A 19496-nucleotide genomic window follows, 5' to 3' on the forward strand; every position below is an offset into this window, starting at 1 on the left:
TCACAAAACATAACTTAAATAGTCACTGGAGAACCTCTTGGTAACTTTGTCAATAGAATTCCCAGTTGACTAACAATCACAGTTAAACATGTACTGCTGAAGTTGTACCTAATTTATAAGAAGGCGGCTTCATGAGAATGGAGGCAGGGAAGCGATTGTGACTCCATTTCTCTAGAGAGACGCTGTGTTGAGGAAACTCTAGCAAAAAGAAAATTGGTGTCAACCCAACAGTATCTGACTTTAAGAAAAAAGAACCTTATAAGGTTTTACTAATTCAACTATGTTTTCAGAGGAAAAGAGTACCAAAGGAAATAGGGCAGTTGTTATGAATATTTTGTAGGATGGCCACAACATATCTAATTATATACTCGGCTAAATATATTCTGTAGAAATATGTGTCTAAAGCACACTTTTCTCCCTAAAGCGATGAAAATTGGTTCTAAGAGGGGTTGAAGTACCATTTTCATTTTATGTATACGGCAAACATATTCATACAGTGTATTTGTACATAGAGTATATCTGTGGACTTAAGATTTCATGGTAAGGATGATTATGAAAAAAAAAAATAATGAAAGATGCTCCTTAGGGGCTTGATGATAAAATCTAGGTTGAGAACCACTGGTCTAAAGTGAAATTTCACTTTTTTTTTTTATTATCACCATATATAAGAGGATAAAACTATTATATGGATTAATTATTTATCATGGAAAAATAATTGACTATTATTAGTTGTTATTTAGTTATTTTAATATAACCAATTAGAATAATGGTTTAGAAACCAAGAAAGTAGAATATTTGGTTTTAAGACAATATGGTGATATAAGGGAACATTAATCTCTAGGATGGAAGTCTGGAGCATTCTGGAAATTACCTGTGTCATACGTTTAGATGTAAAAATGATCAATAAATTTGACTCTAAATAAATAACATATTATACATTTACTGGATTGACAAGAGCTGTCCGTTTGAATGAATGCTGAGAAAGGGTAGATTAGACTCCCTTTTGTTTGAACAGAACGACCTTTAAAAATTTTATGAAATTATATGTTAACTCTTTTCGAAGTTGATTAGTACAAAGGAGTGATAGAATAATAGCTAAAAGGGAGAGAAATCTCATAATGACTAAAAGAGCATTTAGGCTGGAAGTTGCAAACTCACCATCATAGATATTGAAGATCAATTTCTTTCACACCTGTCTTATTTTTACTTCAGAAGCATAGAGGACTGTAGTGATGAATCCAGTGTCTGACTCAGGGCAAATACTCAGTAACCCTTTTAGGGAAGGGACTTCCTTCTACCTTGTAGTCAACGTGTTTCCCCTTACTCTTACTTCCTTTGCTATAATTCTCCTGAAGGCATTTTTCTATTTCCTCTGGCTTCTCATATAATGCTTTATATGTAGTAGCTCACCTATGATTTGATAATGAGTGAGTAATAATAGCAAATAAAGGAATAGTGAGAAATAATGGATAGAGGTTTTAATAATGTAACATTGACACCATAGTGAATTAAATTGCTCAAGAAATTTACCCATAAAGCAAATGACTCACTCTCAATCTGAGAATCAAAAATTTAAGTCCTGGACCATTCATATCAAAAGAATCTTCCAAAAATGAATCAAGACTACAATCAGGGCTGCTTCATGGATGGCATTGTTGACGAATAACAAAGAAGTTTTGAAAAAGCAATTATGTACCTGGGAACCCATAAAAAGAATTGAGACCCAAGCGGTCAAGACTGTATATGTTAGCACGCTACCAGAAGGTGGGGAACTTGTCTCTATGAAGGTTCAATATAAGTCCTGTAACATTATACCTTTGTGTTGGAATTGTGCCCCTTTAAAATATATTAAATATCAAATTGTGATTTCTTCTAGTATTCACTGTTTTGAAGCTTATGTTGTTTTAAAGAAAACTTTGGAAACACAATCCTTAAATAAGACATTACTTAGATATACTCTCTCAAGGGAGATTGGAAAAGGAAAAAGGAAGTAGAACCTAATATAACTAATTAATTCTATACAAGTTGAGACATGACCTGAAAGCAGAGTTCTGATGATCTAAAAATATTTTGTCACCAATACTTCGTCTTCCTGCCAGCCTCAAAACGCCCTTTTAATTAGACCATGAGGACACATATATAAGTAGGTACTATGTTCACCATATTTACTATTTACTTTTGGCTTAATATTTATCTGTTGAAGACCCTGAGAACAATCAGAACCAAGCATTTTTCAATCGAATGAATCAAGCTCCATCTGAATAGGAGCTATCACTCACTAAAGAAAAAAATATGGTGTAGACTCAAGACTAAACAAGTAGGAGTCTAGAAACTTAAAGCTGTGGCAATAAGCTGACATGCTGTGCAATCGTAAATAAGGTCTATTCAAATCTTATAGAAATGGATCATTACTTGTGAAGAGGGTTGAAGTGAGCATGAGGGTATAGAATAGGATTAGCTTGAGGACCTGTCAAAAGGTCTAAAATATTTTGGCTTGAAGATTTGTCACAATAAACAAAAGAAACTATTACTCTGGGTAACGTGTTTTTACAGGTATAATCACCCTATTATTTTTACCACAGTGTGTTGGGGCTTCCCAAGACCCCACTCATTTTCAATGATTCACTAGAAGGACTCACAGGATTCTGAAAAGTTGTTACACTCATGGTAATGGTTTTTTACAATAAAAGAATATTGATTAAAATCAGCAAGGACAAAGGAGCATAGGGAAGAGTCTAGAAGTCACCAAGTGCGAATTTCCATTTATCCTTCCCAGTTGCATCATACAGAGAGTATTTCTCCCAGCAACAATGTACGACAACACTTAGGAAGTATTCCCAACCAAGGAAACTCACCCAAGTCTTCCTGTTCAGGGTTTTTATTGGGAGGTCAACTACACAGATAATGGAGCACTCCTATGACTGACCAGTCTCCAGTACTCCTAGAGATACAGTGTAGCTCATGGCGTCTGGTGGACAAAACTAGGCATTCACCATAAATTGCATTGTGAGCTAATAAATGTGGTGCAGGGTTCCAGGCAAACAACAGAAGACATTCACCATGAATCAATTGTTAGCATAAATTATCTGGTGTGACCCCTGGTCCCGGGTATACAAAGCTATTTTTATCACACAGAATATTACAAGGGCTTATAGGTTATCTCCCAGGAGCTGGTGAAGGGACAGTCTTTTCAGTTCAGTATCTTCAGGGTTTGAGCACTCCAAATGTATTGAATTAACCCTTTACTGCACCGTGAGAGAGTTCTTTGTACCAGTGTTTCCCATTTCATAGCCATTTTGACGGTTCTTGCCAACTTAAATTCCTCAGGTATAGTTCTGGTAATTTACCTCCCGCTGAATAACTTAATTCCTAAGGGAAAAGGTCCCTATCTCTTCAGGAGTAGCCTTAAAAGTTCATTATATGCAGGCAGGGACACTGGAAGCCAAGTCCCCAACCAGTGCTTTGCATCCAGAAATATTCAGTATTTTTTTAATGTTTATTTTTGAGAGAGAGACAGAGTGCGAGTGGGGGAGGGGTAGAGAGACAGAGAGACACAGAATCTGAAGTAGGCTCTAGGCTCTGAGCTGTGAGCACAAACAGAACCTGATGTGGGGCTTGATCTCAAGAATTGTGAAATCATGACCTGAGCCACAGTCAGAGGCTTAACCGACTGAACCACCCAGGCACCCCCAGTATGTTTGTTTTGAAAGCATAAATGATGAATGAACCTTCTACTCTTTGAATTATTTATTGTTTCCAATATCATTGCTAACATGGGTCTCTCATTTTATCTCCTCCAATAGGTTGAATTTTTAAACCATGCTTCAAAATTCAGGTCAAATTTCACTCCTGCCACAAAGCGTCCTCAAGCCTTCATAGCACAATTAGTCCCTCCTTCTGTGTTCCCATAATTTAATTGATTAACGAGTTGCATGATCCTATTCTGCCTTGCTTTCTGGTGGATTGTAAATGTATCATTTTACTCAGCTCTAGATGTTGGACGTTAAAGACACATACATTGGGAAAAAAAAAAAAAAAGAGAGAGGGCAGGAGCCAAACCATAAGAGACTCTTAAAAACTGAGAATAAACTGAGGGTTGATGGGGGGTGGGAGGGAGGGGAGGGTGGGTGATGGGCATTGAGGAGGGCACCTGTTGGAAGGAACACTGGGTGTTATATGGAAACCAATTTGGCAATAAATTGCATATTAAAATAAACAAAGACAGATACCTTGACCTATCCATCTTCATAGTCTCTAGAATCCCTACTCTAATGCATTGCTTCTGGTTATTCATAAATTGAATATTGAAACCATTTAATCATATTTTTCAAGGTTATTTTACCAGGTTAAATAGAGATCAGGAATATGTAACTAATGTCTGAAAATTTCAAATTGTTGAACTCAGTCTGAATCTCACAGTAGTTGTACAAGCTTTCAAATTAGAGTAAACGAAAAGTAGATTAGACCAAGTGCATGAGAACACAGTGTACAGAACAGCTGCACTGTGTCCTCAATGGGATAAACTAAATTATAATTGTAGTGATATTTCATCTTTCCTGCCTGTGTACTCTTCTGAAGAGTCTCCCAGCTTCAGGGCTTTGGGGACTTATTTGTCACCACAGGTCTGAAATTAGTTTGATTAGTTTTGCTGACATTTATTATCTCAAACTATCTGAAATCTACCTTAGCAGTAAAAACTGGAAAGAATGTCAGTAGCAATGATTTCAATTTGTGTATATATCAAGACGTTGAAATTTGACATGTGAACACAGGTCATGAGACACCCCTTTGTTTAGGTTCCCAGGAATATAGAAGTGATTGTGGTCCCAAGTGGGTCATAAAAATTAACAGTCAAAAAGTGACTTTCAAATGCATTGTTCTCTTTGGATACAAGGAGAACCACTTTATTTGTTTATTCTTACAAAGTTCACTTTTTTCACACTCTTTCTTGTCCTCTCTTCTATTTTTTCTCCTATGTTTTCAGATTTTATCAACCCTATCTTCTGCCAAATTTGGGTTTATTCAAAAATAATCTTATTAAACATCTACTATATGCATAGCACCTTGTGTGAATGAAAAACACAACCACCAAGAGATTCATTTAAGTTTAATAAAATTTTATTTAGCTAGTGCTCCGTGTTGTACTATTTTCTGATACTATAAAAATGAGTAGGATAAGGTTTCTACCTCTGAATAGATTATGGTATACAACTGGAGCGAACAATCCTGGAAGATATAGCTATGCTTTTTTGGTGGTTATCATAGAGCAATGTATAAAGGGCTATGGGAACACAGTTGAGAGAGAAGACCTCTAAGGAGAAGCTTCAGAATTAAGGTAATGAGGGAATTCAAGAAAAGGAAAGATATGGAGCCAATGCAGGTGTAAAGGATACTGAGAATATGTTTCTTAGAAAGCAAGGAGCCTTTATTTAGAAGTTATTAGTCAAGATTAACTGTTCTTTTCATTGAGAGATTACAGCTTTCCCCATTTTTTCATCAGATAATCAGCTTTCTCTGGCCCGAGTCCACAGTAGAGAGGCCCATCTATACACAAAAAATTTTTCAGGATATTGGGACTAGAATTAATGATACCAATCTGAGCAGTCACTGAATGAGATTCATTTTTTCCCACAATATTACTATATGATTAACTGGCTACTCCAATGCATTAAGGGAAACACTGTGAAAATTAACCAAGCAAAACTTTCCTCTTTTTCTGCTTAGTCCCATCAAGGGAATCTATGGCCATTCACCCCAGTTTCTCTCCTTGCCAGGTTCTTATGCTTGCCTCAAATATATGAATTTTTACTATGTAACGTAGAAAGGGTTTTGCCATCTGTATAATATCAACAGTCTGTCATACATCCATTAGTTTAATTCTCTAATTTTATCATATATCATGTGTTCTAAGCAGAAGTAGTTCAACAACAGAGAATGGTGAACCAGACTGACTCCATTTTAGTCAGTATGGCTTGCTGTTTGTATTTATCATGGTATTTACTCCACACTCTTGACATACCTGAAGAACAAAATTGGAGCTAAAAGCTACAACAGATTATTATCCAATATCCCTTCCCATCAGTGTGGTTCGAAAAGATATAGCTTAATAAGGAGCTTTTGAGTAGATTTTTTAAAATATCATTATACTTTAAATTCGGTTGAGAGGTAAAATGAAAAATACACAGTGTTGGGGCGCCTGGGTGGCGCAGTCGGTTAAGCGTCCGACTTCAGCCAGGTCACGATCTCGCGGTCCGTGAGTTCGAGCCCCTCGTCGGGCTCTGGGCTGATGGCTCGGAGCCTGGAGCCTGTTTCCGATTCTGTGTCTCCCTCTCTCTCTGCCCCTCCCCCGTTCATGCTCTGTCTCTCTCTGTCCCAAAAATAAATTAGAAACGTTGAAAAAAAAAAAGAAAAATACACAGTGTATCTTCCCTAAACGGAACTAAATAAAGACAGTCCTTAATCTTGAAGGGCACCTGTGTTTCTATTTATAGGAGAATGTTGAAGGTGGGGACTGCAGTCGCTGTAAATCCGGCTTCTTCAACTTGCAAGAGGATAATCATAAAGGTTGTGACGAGTGTTTCTGTTCAGGGGTTTCAAACAGATGTCAGAGCTCCTACTGGACCTATGGCCATGTAAGCAATAGCCTTTTCATTCTGTACACAGTTCCACAGCCCTCCTTGCTATTGTTCTTTTGTAAGAAATTAAAAAAAAATTTCTGGTAGTAAGTTCCTCTTAACAGTTATCACGAAACAGTGATGGAATTTTCTTTCAAATGCTATTTGCGTACCTTTGATCAAAGACTTTAGGGTTTTATTTGTAGCAGTGTGTGGCCTGGAATCTCTTAGAAATAACAAACATTAGCCTTTGCAGTGTCCATGATTACTATGTGAGGCAGTAATGGAATTAACGTTGTTATATAGCCCCAGGGGCAGATGATTCAATAGAGAGAAAGAATCAGATTGTGATATGAAGAATTATGTATTCCATTCACCAATATTTTTGGTATACAAATTAAGAAAAATTGCTCCCCATTGCTTTTGTAACTCTTCACAGTGGTTTGTGTCCCTATAGAGGAGGTATGAGAGGAAAATGGGACCCTCAGGGAATTTCGAATAGCCTGTGTGGCAGCTCTTAAGACTTCAGTGACGGGAAACAAGCTACAGAGAGAGAAGCCTAGAGGAGAATGGGAAAGTCTACCACCTGGGGTTAAGAATGCAAAGTTGGATTCTTATACTTGGAGAGCCACTGGAGGATTTTTATCAGGGGAGTGATTTGACCAGAGTTGTGTTCTACAAAGATCGTTATTTCAAGGAACTACCTTTCAACCACTCCTTCCGCTGTAATATTTTGAATAGTTTCTGACTGTACTCTCATTTCTGAATTTGAATCCATACACCATCAAATATATTGCCTCCAGAGCAGATTGCACAGAACCAACAGCAAATAGACATCTCTAGCCCACTTCCTCCTCTGTTTGTAGAGTTTCACTCCACCCTCTAGACTGCTCCGTTAACATATCAAAGTTTCTTGATTAGCGGAAGAGCAGAAGTAGCACTCAGCCTTGGTGTTCAGCATCTAGGTCCACTGACATTTCCATTTCAGTCAGCTTTCTGGTAAGAACTTCCTCTGAATCTCACTGGTCTGTCCTAGAATGCCTGAAGGATGCTGTTGGAAAGGGGGAGAGAAGGAAGTAAGTAGCCTCTATCTGAAGATCTAACTAGCCAATATGTTTTTATTTGGTCTTTCTCTTTGGACCATGGCAGTTCCAGCAACTGCGTGGGTTTGGGAGAATCAAATGACCTCTACATGAAAAAAAATTAAAAATACTTCATGCACATATTATCACCATCACTATTCTGCTCCCCATCACCCACAACACCAAGCCACTCATACACATCTAAGTAGGCCCCTGGTAGCCACAGAGCTCAGTATCTTGTGTTTTGTCCCAGCTAGGTAGGACAGTCTAAATTAGAATTGTAGCTGTATACCCACTCCTGGCCAGAGTCTAAAGATGGAAAAGCAAATCACCGCGTGTGTTTCCGATTTTTCCTTTAAGGCTCCTTCCTTTTCTGGGACAAGGATCTAGGCTATGAGTTTCTGTAGTACTCTGACCCCATGGGAAGGACTAGGTATAGTATTTTGAGCTGTGGCCATAGCAACAGGCTGGTGGATTCAAATGTTCTCAAGCCTCAAAATCGAAATTTAATTAAGGGGAAGGTTGGAAATACTAAATGAAAAGCTACCTTTCATGCACTTGCATATTGTATTTCTTTTCTTCCTCTGCTTTACAAATATATGTAATACCTTTTGGAATATTATTTTCCATAAGCAACAGGAAATTATTAGCAAAATGGAAAATATGAAATTGAGAATCCAATTGTCTGATAATTTGTATAACATTATAATCATCGTGTAACTTTGAATGAATTTCTATTTTTTAAGAAAGAAGTATTTGGAATCATAACTTCTTAAAAGCATTGGATCGGGGCACCTTAGTGGCTCAGTTGGTTGAGCATCTGACTTCAGCTCAGGTCATGATCTCACTGCTTGTGGGTTTAAGCCCCGCGTCAAGCTCCGTGCTGACAGCTCAGACCCTGGAGCCTGCTTCAGATTCTGTCTTTGCCTCTCTGCCCCTCCCCTGCTCGTGCTCTCTCTCTCTCAAATGTCAAGTAAAACATTTAAAAAAATGTTTTAAAGCATTGGATCAATAAAACTAGATTATTCCGTATTACTATTCAAACTCCTAGAACCATCAAGAAAATAATGAGAACCTATAATGAGTACATATGATAAATTTCATATTTTCCACAACTCTTACATTTTTCTAAACTTTTATAGTTTTAGGGGTTTTTTTTTTATTTCCAAAAAATTGACACTATACGGAATATGGAAGAGAAAGAAAAGGATATGACTTTTGCTTTTGTTTTTCCTAAATAACAATGATTGTGTGTTTTCTTGAAGATACAAGACATGAGCGGCTGGTACCTAACTGACCTCTCTGGCCACATTCGAGTGGCTCCCCGGCAGGATGACTCAGAACCAGCTCAGCAGATCAGCATCAGCAGTGTGGAAGCCCAGCGTTCCCTGCCACAGAGATACTACTGGAGTGCACCTGCTCTGTATCTGGGAAACAAAGTAAGTCCAGACAGTGCTGGCTTCCTGCCACTTTGCTTTAGCTGATCAATGACGAGTTTCATTAAGTATTTTTTTTTAAGAAAAGTCAAAACAAATTGATGGTGTGTTGTGTTGCCAGAAGCAACGAGATCAGTTTTAGTTGGGTATTTCTCCCAGGATCCATGGGAGAAGTATGTATACCAAGAGTTAACGGGCTATGGCATCTGTAGGTCACAACTTTACATAGTTGGTGTTCTGTACTCACTTGTTTTTTTGGCAGTTTCCAACTCATTTTTATGCGAACTTTTTGAATGAATGACTAAACTAATGAAGACTCTAGGATATTTTTGCAAAGCCTCTCAGATGATTTTGCAAAACCAACTATAAATATTGAAAGAAACTGTGTTGCATTTACTTGAAATAGCTATTTTTCTAGAGTTGCCTATGGTGGGATGCTTACTGGAGTTTTCGTCATCTGTGTCTATTTTATTTCAAAACTGATATTCAAGAGAGCTAATTCTTCTATCTTGCATGAATGTTAATTGGAAATGAAATGTATTACATAACTAACTTAATGCTTGCCATGAAGTCTATGTAAACAACATATTTCCTGGAGCTCAGAGAGAAAACTATCCTAAAAGAAGTGCCAGGTTGAAAGCCCATTTGTTTTAAAGCCCACCACACACATATAAAAACATACACAGATAAACAAATGTAGCAGTCTTGGAAATGCAGGTGTTTTTTTGTTGTTGTTGTTGTTGTTGTTCTGTTGTAGATTAACTCTATCTAGATAGGTCCTTAGCTTTTACCATTTTATTTTATTTTGCCTAATAATTTGTTGGAAACCAATTTGGTACAGTAATTCTGTGAAAGTTAATACCTTATGGGCTGATGGTTACATCACTAATCATATCAGAAACTGCAGCAGTCACAGAAAAATCCCTTAGCAAACCGATGCTGTGTAAGCCTGTATGTTTTCACCTATAGGATTATTGTGTTACTTTGGAAGAAATTTTCTTTGATTAAACAAACAAAATATATTTACTGTTAGTGGTTCTCTTGCATGGCATATGACTTATTGAGGAAGAAAAACTTAGTAGTTCACATGTTAGTGAACACAAACTGGTTGGTGGTTTTAGCTAATTAAAAAAAATTAACTAGTGGCCAATTTCTTTCTTTTTTTTTTTAAGGTTTTTAATGTTTATTTTTGAGAGAGGGAGACAGAGACAGTGTGAGTGGGGAAGGGGCAAAGAGAGAGGGAGACACAGAATCCAAAGCAGGCTCCAGGCTCTGAGCTGTCAGCACAGAGCCCAATGCGGGGCTTGAACTCAATGCCAGATCATGACCTGAGCCAAAGTTGGACACTTAACCGACTAAGCCACCCAGGTGCCACTCTTTTTTTTTTTAAGTGCTTATTTATTTTTGAGAGAGAGAGTCAGAGTGCAAGCAGGGGAGGGGCAAAGAGAGACGGAGATACAGAATCTGAAGCAGGCTCCAGGCTCTGAGCTGTCAGCACAGAGCCTGATGTAGAGCTGGAACATAAACTACGAGATGATGACCTGCGCCGAAGTCAGATGCTTAACCCACTAAGGCATCCAGATGCCCCAACTAGTGGCCAGTTTCTTATTTTGAGCAGACTTCTAAATGCTATTATGAAAAATGTGTTAATGAATAAAACCCATTTTTCAATGAATATGTACTTTAAAATAGACAGTGTATATTGCATAAAATTCTACAGCTATAATAAAAAATCCAGTTAAACTTATATTTGCAAGGTCTTTTACAACAAAAAGTCATTCCATCTTGTTCTATTTTGGAACCTCCTATATTCCCAACAAGAATAAAATAGCACATAAGTCTTGAATATCCACAGCTTAAAATTGCCAATAAATAAATAAATAAAACATAGATAAACGTCCAAATTTTTTCTGCTCTGAGGAGTTCAGAGAAGAGCCTTGGGTCAAAATTGGATGAGTTTCAAAGGTCTTATTTTTCTTACAATAGTGAAACTTATTTAATAGCTTATCATAGAATATTCTTAACCACATTTTCCATATTTTTTCTTGGGTCATATGCGTTTTCTTTCTGTTGGCTGAAAATCAAACTGACATAAGCATGGAAGCTAATGGGTTATTAAATAACACCAGAGCAAAGAATTTGGACATCCTGTTCCTAGATGTTGGTGCCCAAAGATAACTTCCTTTATCCTGGCTGAACTGTTCCTTATAACCACCCACAACGAAGCCCTTCATATTCCTCCACAGATCATTTTCACTTCAAAACACTGTGCTTCCCTCCCTCTCTAACTTTTTCCTCCCTTCCCCTCCCCCATGGTCTTCTGTCAAGTTTCTCAGGATCCACATAAGAGTGAAAACATATGGTATCTGTCTTTCTCTGTATGACTTATTTCACTAACCATAAGAGACTCTTAAAGACAGAATAAACTGAGGGTTGATGGGGGGGTGGGAGTGAGGGGAGGGTGGGTGATGGGGATTGAGGAGGGCACCTGTTGGAATGAGCACTGGGTGTTGTATGGAAACCAATTTGACAATAAATCTCATATTAAAAAAAATAAAATAAACACTCAGCCGGGGCGGGGGGGACCCACTGTGCTTGCCTCTGCTTCAATTTCCACTCAGTGAACAAAATAATGGTAACAGGGTGTGCAAATTGTTTGAATACGGAAGACAATTTTTAATGCAATGTGGAAGCCCTTGGTGGTTTACTGTCAGATATCTCCGTATGAATGAAACAATTTGCCTTAATAACTGAACCATATAAATCTTTGATACTACAATAATACTGCAAGCTGTCACAAATTACCACCGTACATCTTAACTGCCACGTCACGTCACGTAAATTATAGTCATGGTGACATGCTTAGCTTGGTTGCTTTAATATCTTGCTAAGGAAATGGAAAATTGTAGGGCCTTGTTTATAAATTCAATAAAGCCACTTCTCTAAACAGTTGAGGCTAAATTCTTTACCAGTAATTGCTGTTCAGATCAGAGCCATTGCCAGAATCTGACAGAAATAGTCTATCAGGAAACCAGTACATCTGCTTGGATACTGAATTTCATTTACACCCATGACCAGGAGGCTATGGGTATATCATCCCACCTCCGCTTTTTTAGTGTTAATTCCAAAGTCAAAAAAAAAATATTTATGAGATGCTATTAGCTTTGCTAAATATTTTTGTAACAATTTTTAAACATATTCCAAAGCGCTTGGTTAGAAGGCTACTTCTAACAGAAGGGAGATGTGCTATGCTTATTCTGTTATAACGAAGATGCCACATGCCGTTCTTCCTTTTTTTTTTCTTCAGGAACCTGACTCCAAATAATAAAACTGCTCTCACATGGGATACACTTTGCTGACTGAGAGGCCCACCTGATTGTGATAAAATTCAAGAACGCTAGCCAGTCGAGCAAAAGAGTATTTTTTATCCTAAGACACATTTTTATTGACTGCAGACCCTCTTTGGAGTCATGAGGCACACATAACTGAATATGTGTGTGTGTGGGGGGGGGGGTGTGGGTAGTCATGAGGCCTGGAAAATCTTAGCACATTTTTATACTGCCCGTTCCATTTAAATATTTTCACCATCTCCCTTATGAGTTAATTCTTCAATAGCAATCTTGAAAATGTTTTTTCTCACATGTGAGTGAATATCTAGCACAATTGGCACAATCAAGTGTTGGTTCCCCCTCACTCCTCATTTTAGAGAGTCAAGGAGGATTAAGTCAGCCACCCAGAGGGTTGTATGAGGCAGCATTTCATTTTCAAAATGCTTGGCAAATGTTAATGCTTGGTTGTAGGGCACTGGTTTACGCATGGGACTAGGCAGGAATGGAAAGATCTAGAGGGCAGAATCCTGCTGGTTTGCTACAGGCTACAGCTATTCAGAAACAGTTTGGGTATTTCAGAGTTGGAATAATTTACTGCTTTAGTAAACTAAGTGCTATTGGAACATTGAAATAGTCATTTACTTAAGGTTCCCCTAGTGGTCTGAAATAGTGCGACTTCCAAAAGCAATCGTCTCTGCATCTGTAAAGTTCCCTGAGAATCTGGCTTGGCCTGTCTACTCTTCCCGCATTACCATTCAGGTTTACGATTCTGTCTCTGAGCATTATTAAATTAATCTTATGTGATTTGTTCTTCACAGAACAATGCTTGTTTTCTACAACATGACGTTGTCGTTTTCTGTTTCTAGCTCAGAGAAAGAAGCTTTTAAATTGTTTCCTCTAGTTGCCAACAGTACCTATAGGCAAGCTTAAGATGCACATTATAAGTCTGCTGACAAAATAGCATCTGGCTTCTAAAAGAAATCTCTGGTACTTCCTTGTTGTGCTTGCTTGACTTTCGGTTCCATCTCTCAGATCTCAAATTGAACCTCTGGATTTGAAGGAGACTGATGTTTGAGATTTACAGGGTAGGGTCCTTCTTATCACATAAAAGGAGCTCAACTAATACTTGGTGATTAATGCTACATAATAACAACAGCAGGCTGTTGTTGTTGTTTTTTTTCCCAAATAAAAGGATGGAGCTATTATTTATTTGTTTACTTATTTATTTACTTATCTGGGTTTTTTAAAGTATTTAAATTCCAATTAGTTAACATACAGTGTAATATTAGTTTCAGGTGTACAATATAGTGATTCAATAGTTCTATACCACACCCAGGGCTCATCACAAGTGCACTCCTTAATCCCCATCACCTATTTAACCCATCCCCCCATCCACCTCCCCTCTGGGACCCATCAGTTTGTTCTCTATAGTTGACAGTCTGTTTCTTGGTTTGCCTGGCTTTTTTTTCCCCGATGATCATTTGTTTTGTTTCTTAAATTCCACATATGAGTGAAATCATGACTCTTGACTTAGGATTTATGTCAGCGTTGAAAAATTATTTCAAACATGGTTAAAAAAAATTAAAAACTAATAAACATAATCCAATCTCCTCTCAATTAAGGTATTGTGGGGCGCCTGGGTGGCTCAGTCGGTTAGGTGTCCAACTTCGGCTCAGGTCATGATCTCACAGCTTGTGAGTTCGAGCCCCGCGTCGGGCTCTGTGCTGACAGCTCAGAGCCTGGAGCCTGCTTCTCATTCTGTGTCTCCCTTTCTCTCTGCCCCTCTCCTGCTTGTGCTCTCTCTCTGTCTCTCAAAAATGAATAAATGTAAAAAACAAATTAAAAAAAAAGAAGGTATTGTGTATGTGGGAGAATGGCATGACCATAAAAGTAAATAGGACAAATCAACGGTGATTGAATTTTTATTCCATGAATCAGATCTCATTAAGAATGATTTGATGGGTCACCTGGGTCACTCAGTCGGTTAAGCGTCCAACTTCGGCTCAGGTCATGATCTCACTGTTTGTGAGTTCCAGCCCCACATCAGGCTCTGTGCTGACAGCTCAGAGCCTGGAGCCTGCTTCAGATTCTGTGTCTACCCCCCTCCCTCCCTCCCGTGCTCATGCTCTGTCTCTCTCTGTCTCTCAATAATAAATAAATGTTAAAAAAATTACAAAAAAAAAAAAAAAGAGAATGATTTGATAATAGAGTAGTACCAGGAAGATTTACTGCCTAGAACTAATCAAATGAATTGTTAGGGGTACATGAAGAAATATATTTATTAAAAACAAACAAAAAAGCCGAGCACTCACTTGTTGCCTATAGCTATAGTAAAGTCTACTATGCAAAATTATCCCACCTACAAGGTCAAACATGCATATCTCCCAATCTTTCCTAACCTTATCATAAGAGTATCTTGATATTTTTTAAATTAAATGTATAAAGCACTAATTTTAGCATTGCAAATTATTAAAGGAGAATTTTAATATTCATATGCATCATTCTGTTTGTAGCACCTTATAATGAAGTACAATGAGAACAAAGATCACTGTTTCCAATTGAGCAACTAAACATGCACTAAATAGGAGAGCATTTAGTTTAACAGCAATTTGATGACAAAAATTAAGGAGTTTACTTAGCAGTAATATCAATCTCAGTTAACTTTAGGATAGTTACCAAAAAGTAGCAAGTGAAACAATTCCTGGAGCCAACACAGAGCTGGTAATAGTTCATTTTCCCACCACCTAAAATGAAACATCTTTATAATGGAGAGGACATCAGGTAAAGTACTCACAGAGTATTATCTTAGTAGAGGGGTTAAATTAGTCCTACACTACAGGCTGCTCTAAATTCACCCTAACAAATATTAAAAGCAAACCTTAAAAGAAACCAACTTGCTCCAACTAAATTAGCTGCATGCCGGAACAAAGTCCAATACTACTTAATTACAACAAAATCCAACACCCAACACTATAAAATCAGCATGCCTGGCATCGAATCAAAAATTACCAGGCATGTAAACAAGCAGGGGCATATGAACCATAACCAGGAAGAAAATCAGTCAATGAAAACAGTCGCAAAAACGACAAGAAGATCATTCCAAGGCATATCTGAATTGAATTATTTAAAAAAAGAAAATGAGAGAGACAAAGAGAAAATCATAAAAGCAGCTGGAGGGGGAAAAATAGGCACATCATGTACAGAAGAACAGAGATAAGAAAGATAGAAGATTCTTGTCAGATAGGATGCAAACCAGAATACAGTACACGAATATTTTAAAGTATTGGGGAGGAAAGAAACAACAACATACAAAAAAGCAGTCCAGAATTCTTTAGCAGGCCAAAATATCCGTGAAAAAGGAAAGCAAACCAAGAGTTTTTCAGAGAAATAAAGGCTGAGCTACTTTTTCACCAACAAATTACACTAGGAAAAATGTAGAAAGTTTTTCTGGTGAAACGAATATGATGCCGGACGTTTGTCCCTACAAAAAGAAATTAAGAGTATCCAAAACAGTATAAAATAATGTTTTCTCCACTGATTGCACCTAACACAGGACCTCCGGCTAGTCATCTCTTTAGCCCTGGGGCTTACCAGAGTGGTTACTGAATGAATAACAAAACACACAGACTTAAAATAGAATTTCAAGTATTCTTTGTACACAATTTTTTTGAAACGATGCAAAGGAAGACTATGCCATACGAAGAACGTAAAAGTTTTTCCTTCTTCAACCCCTATCCCTCATCCCAAAACCAAAGAAAGGCAAAATCATCAATTAGAGAATTTCAATCAAATCTTAATGTAAAGCTACATTTTTTTCTATATCTTCTTAAATAAAACTTTATATCGTGTTTTATGTGCAGCTCAGTGGAGAACCATAGGGAAGTGACTGATTGTTGATTCTGGTACACTAGCCCTAGCTCTTGTGGGACAGACTCCCGGGATTCTTTAGTAGGTCAGTGTTATACCATTTTGGAACCTATCATAGCTAGAGTGTTCTTTATATACTGGGGTTTTTTCGTCTATTTTTTTTTTTTTTTTTGTTAATAGTGGAAAGGGAAAGTCTGCAGGGAAGGATGGGAGACGGATATGTGTAAGGGGAAGATGGCCTAAAGACAAAGAGAGAAGGTGGCCATCTCTAAGCCAAGAGAGAAGTCTGGAACAGATTCTTCCTTCACAGCCCTTAGAAGAGACCAGTCCTGCTGACATCTTGATTGTGGACTAACAAACAAACTCACACGTTATTTTCTTTCTTCGTTTTCATGAGAATCGATTGAAAGGGATTAATTAAGTAAGGAGAAGTCATGGTCAGTTATTCTTAGCGTTTTCATCCCTATGCCTTTCACAGATCTGATTCAAATTCTGGATATCTACCTTACTAGTTTTATGATCTTGGACATATCCCATAATTTAGTTGAGTCTTCCATTATCTGCAAAATGAGAGTTCCAGCCTTAGAATTGTGCAAAGCCCTCTAAAACACCCTTAGCACGCAGAAGCTGTTCACTAAATGTCAGTTTCTTCATGAATTTCTATAGTTGTACACTGTAGGAATTTTTATGTATCAGAGATAGTCTTTATATCAATTAAAGATGTTTGTTGCGGAACACTTTGACCCCTATTTATTGCCATCTGACAGAGCATCTGGTGGTGGTAAGGGACAAGATAACATTAAAGATAAAAATGGACAATCAGAGAGAGTTCATTTTAGCAAGCAAGTAGATTACATGACTTAAGCAGCAGCTTTGCAGATGTGAAAAAAAGATCAGTTAGCTAGCTTTTTGAGAAACCTGCCGAGCATTTGCACTTTATCTTGAAAGTACCAAAATAAAGCCAACAATCAACAATCATCGCTTCGTGTCTTTCCAGGAAAATAGCTTGATAAGTATCTTACCACTCCTGTTTCACTGAAGGCCTAGTATATAAAGGAATTTGTAATTTCTACCCATCAGTAACTAATTAGACAAGTAAATTTTATAAGCATAATAAACACAGTCAACACCCTGCAGCTATAATGTCATTAAGGTGGTCATGTAGATAGATCCCAATTCAGTACAACTGGTGTCCTTATAAAAAAGGAAAATGTAGAGACAGGGAGAATGTCAGTGGGACAATGAGGACAGCCAGCTACAAACCAGAGAAGGAGGACTAAAACACATCCTTCTCCCACAGCCTCAGAAGAAACCAGTCTTGCCAACACCTTTATTTAGGACTAGTAATCTCCAGAACTCTGAATAATGAATTTCTGTTGTTGAAGACACTCAGTTTGTCTTACTTTCTTATGGCAGCCCTAGCAAATAATACAAATAATACAAATAATAAAATATCAATTCTTTTTAAAACCCCACACTTCTTATTGTTTTAATTTGTAGCAAACGGAAGGCTAATCTAATACCTAAAGAGGTTATAGAAATTGATGAGAAAGGCCAATGGTCCAACAAAAAAATGGGCAATAGATATGAACAGTTTATACAAAAGGAAATACTTGCTGTATGCCTTAAACTTATACAGTGACGTATGCCAATTATTTCTCAATGAAGGTGGAAAAATATAAAACAATGTTCAACCTGAATCAATATGATAACTACATTGAGAAATCATTTGTCATCTATCTTAGGAAAGAGAACAAAATGGACAGTACCGATTACTGAGACTTTAAAAAGACAAAGATCCTTATATATTAGTAGTGGGAATATACATTTATGCAATCCAAGAAAACCAATTTAGAAATCTTGACCAAAGTTACAAATGCACATTTGTTTCTATATTTATCTTCTGAAAATTTACCCTACTGGCATGTATAAACATGAGAAATGCAAAGTCATTCATTCATAAATGTTTGTGATGACCACAACAATGTCTATCACTGAGAGCTAATTAAATGAGTTTGGATACATACATGGACTGAAACACTATCAAACTTTAAATAAATAAAGAAAGAAGTTCCTTGTATGCTACTATGGAATGATCCAAAGTACACGTTTCAGTAACTAAACCTGGAAGCAGAATAGTATGTTTGTATGTGTGTGTGTGTGTATATGTATATACCACCATTTGTTCAAAAAACAGTGGAGAACAAGAATATATATTTATAACTATAAGGTTACTTATCTATTTAGAGTCGCAACTAGCATTTGAATTGAGGTGAGCTTGCCTCCAGAGACTGTCCATACCCTCTGTGAACAGAGTATTGTCAAAGATGTAAAATGTGATATTTTAACTACAACAGCCTTTCTTTTAATCTATTCTATTACAAACTATTGCTTCAGATTCTAGACTTTATTGTAAAATTTACTGCTTTAATGTGATCACTTAAATAAGTATTAAGTGCCCCAATCCTATAAGTTAAAAATTGGTTGGCATGCTTAATTAACCACGAGGATTTGAATAGCACTCTTCTCTTTCCAGATAGTTTCGGGGAATCCTATTGTTGTCAGCAGTGCCAACTGGAGAAGCATAAAGTTCACACATTTATTCCTGAGGTTTTCTCGTCACTTCCTGCAGTAGTAGTTGAGTTGAAGCAGGTGCTATCTTGCCTAACTTTTCCGGAAGTTCTTCTTCCATTCCCTGGGTCTGAGATTCCAAGTAGTTGAAATCTAGCATTTGTCACATGGAAAAAGGGGCTATGTGATAAGACCCCAATCTGAAATGTGATGAATTATTAAACAAGTAGTTTGTTGGGTGATTGAAAATTACCTGCAAAAGAGTGCTTATCTCCTTGAGGCACGTCAAAAGCTAACGGAATCGAGCCAATTAGACTGACTGTCTCTTCAATGAGTTGTGACCTCTCGATGGTAATAGCTTATTATGATGATAAATGAACCCATCTCTCCAACTGAAGCCTGAGTACACACTTCAGCAGTTTCCTTGAATCATGAGGCCATTACCTTTCAACTTCAGATCGACAGCAGTGACAGCCACGGGAGCAGAGAGCATGCATGACTAGACACAGATGATTGTTTTACGCAGATGAATATATTTACAGCTATTTCCAAAGAAATGGGACCTCCTGTATGTTGTGTGTTCACACCTGAAATATT

At 37.4% G+C, this 19496-nt stretch overlaps 1 protein-coding gene across 2 annotated transcripts in view; it reads left to right on the forward strand.

Moving 5' to 3' along the window:
• The window catches only part of LAMA2 (laminin subunit alpha 2), a 613797-nt gene that overhangs the window by 270489 nt on the left and 323812 nt on the right, over positions 1-19496 (forward strand). For both annotated transcript variants that reach the window (XM_078447300.2, XM_078447301.2), the window contains exons 11-12: positions 6492-6632; positions 8962-9135. In XM_078447300.2, coding sequence (XP_078303426.2) covers positions 6492-6632; positions 8962-9135 — 315 coding nt within the window. The remainder of the gene's footprint in view (positions 1-6491; positions 6633-8961; positions 9136-19496) is intronic.

Source organism: Panthera onca, chromosome B2 (assembly GCF_046562875.1).
Source record: "Panthera onca isolate mPanOnc1 chromosome B2, mPanOnc1 haplotype 2, whole genome shotgun sequence".
Taxonomy (NCBI): Eukaryota; Metazoa; Chordata; class Mammalia; order Carnivora; family Felidae; genus Panthera; species Panthera onca.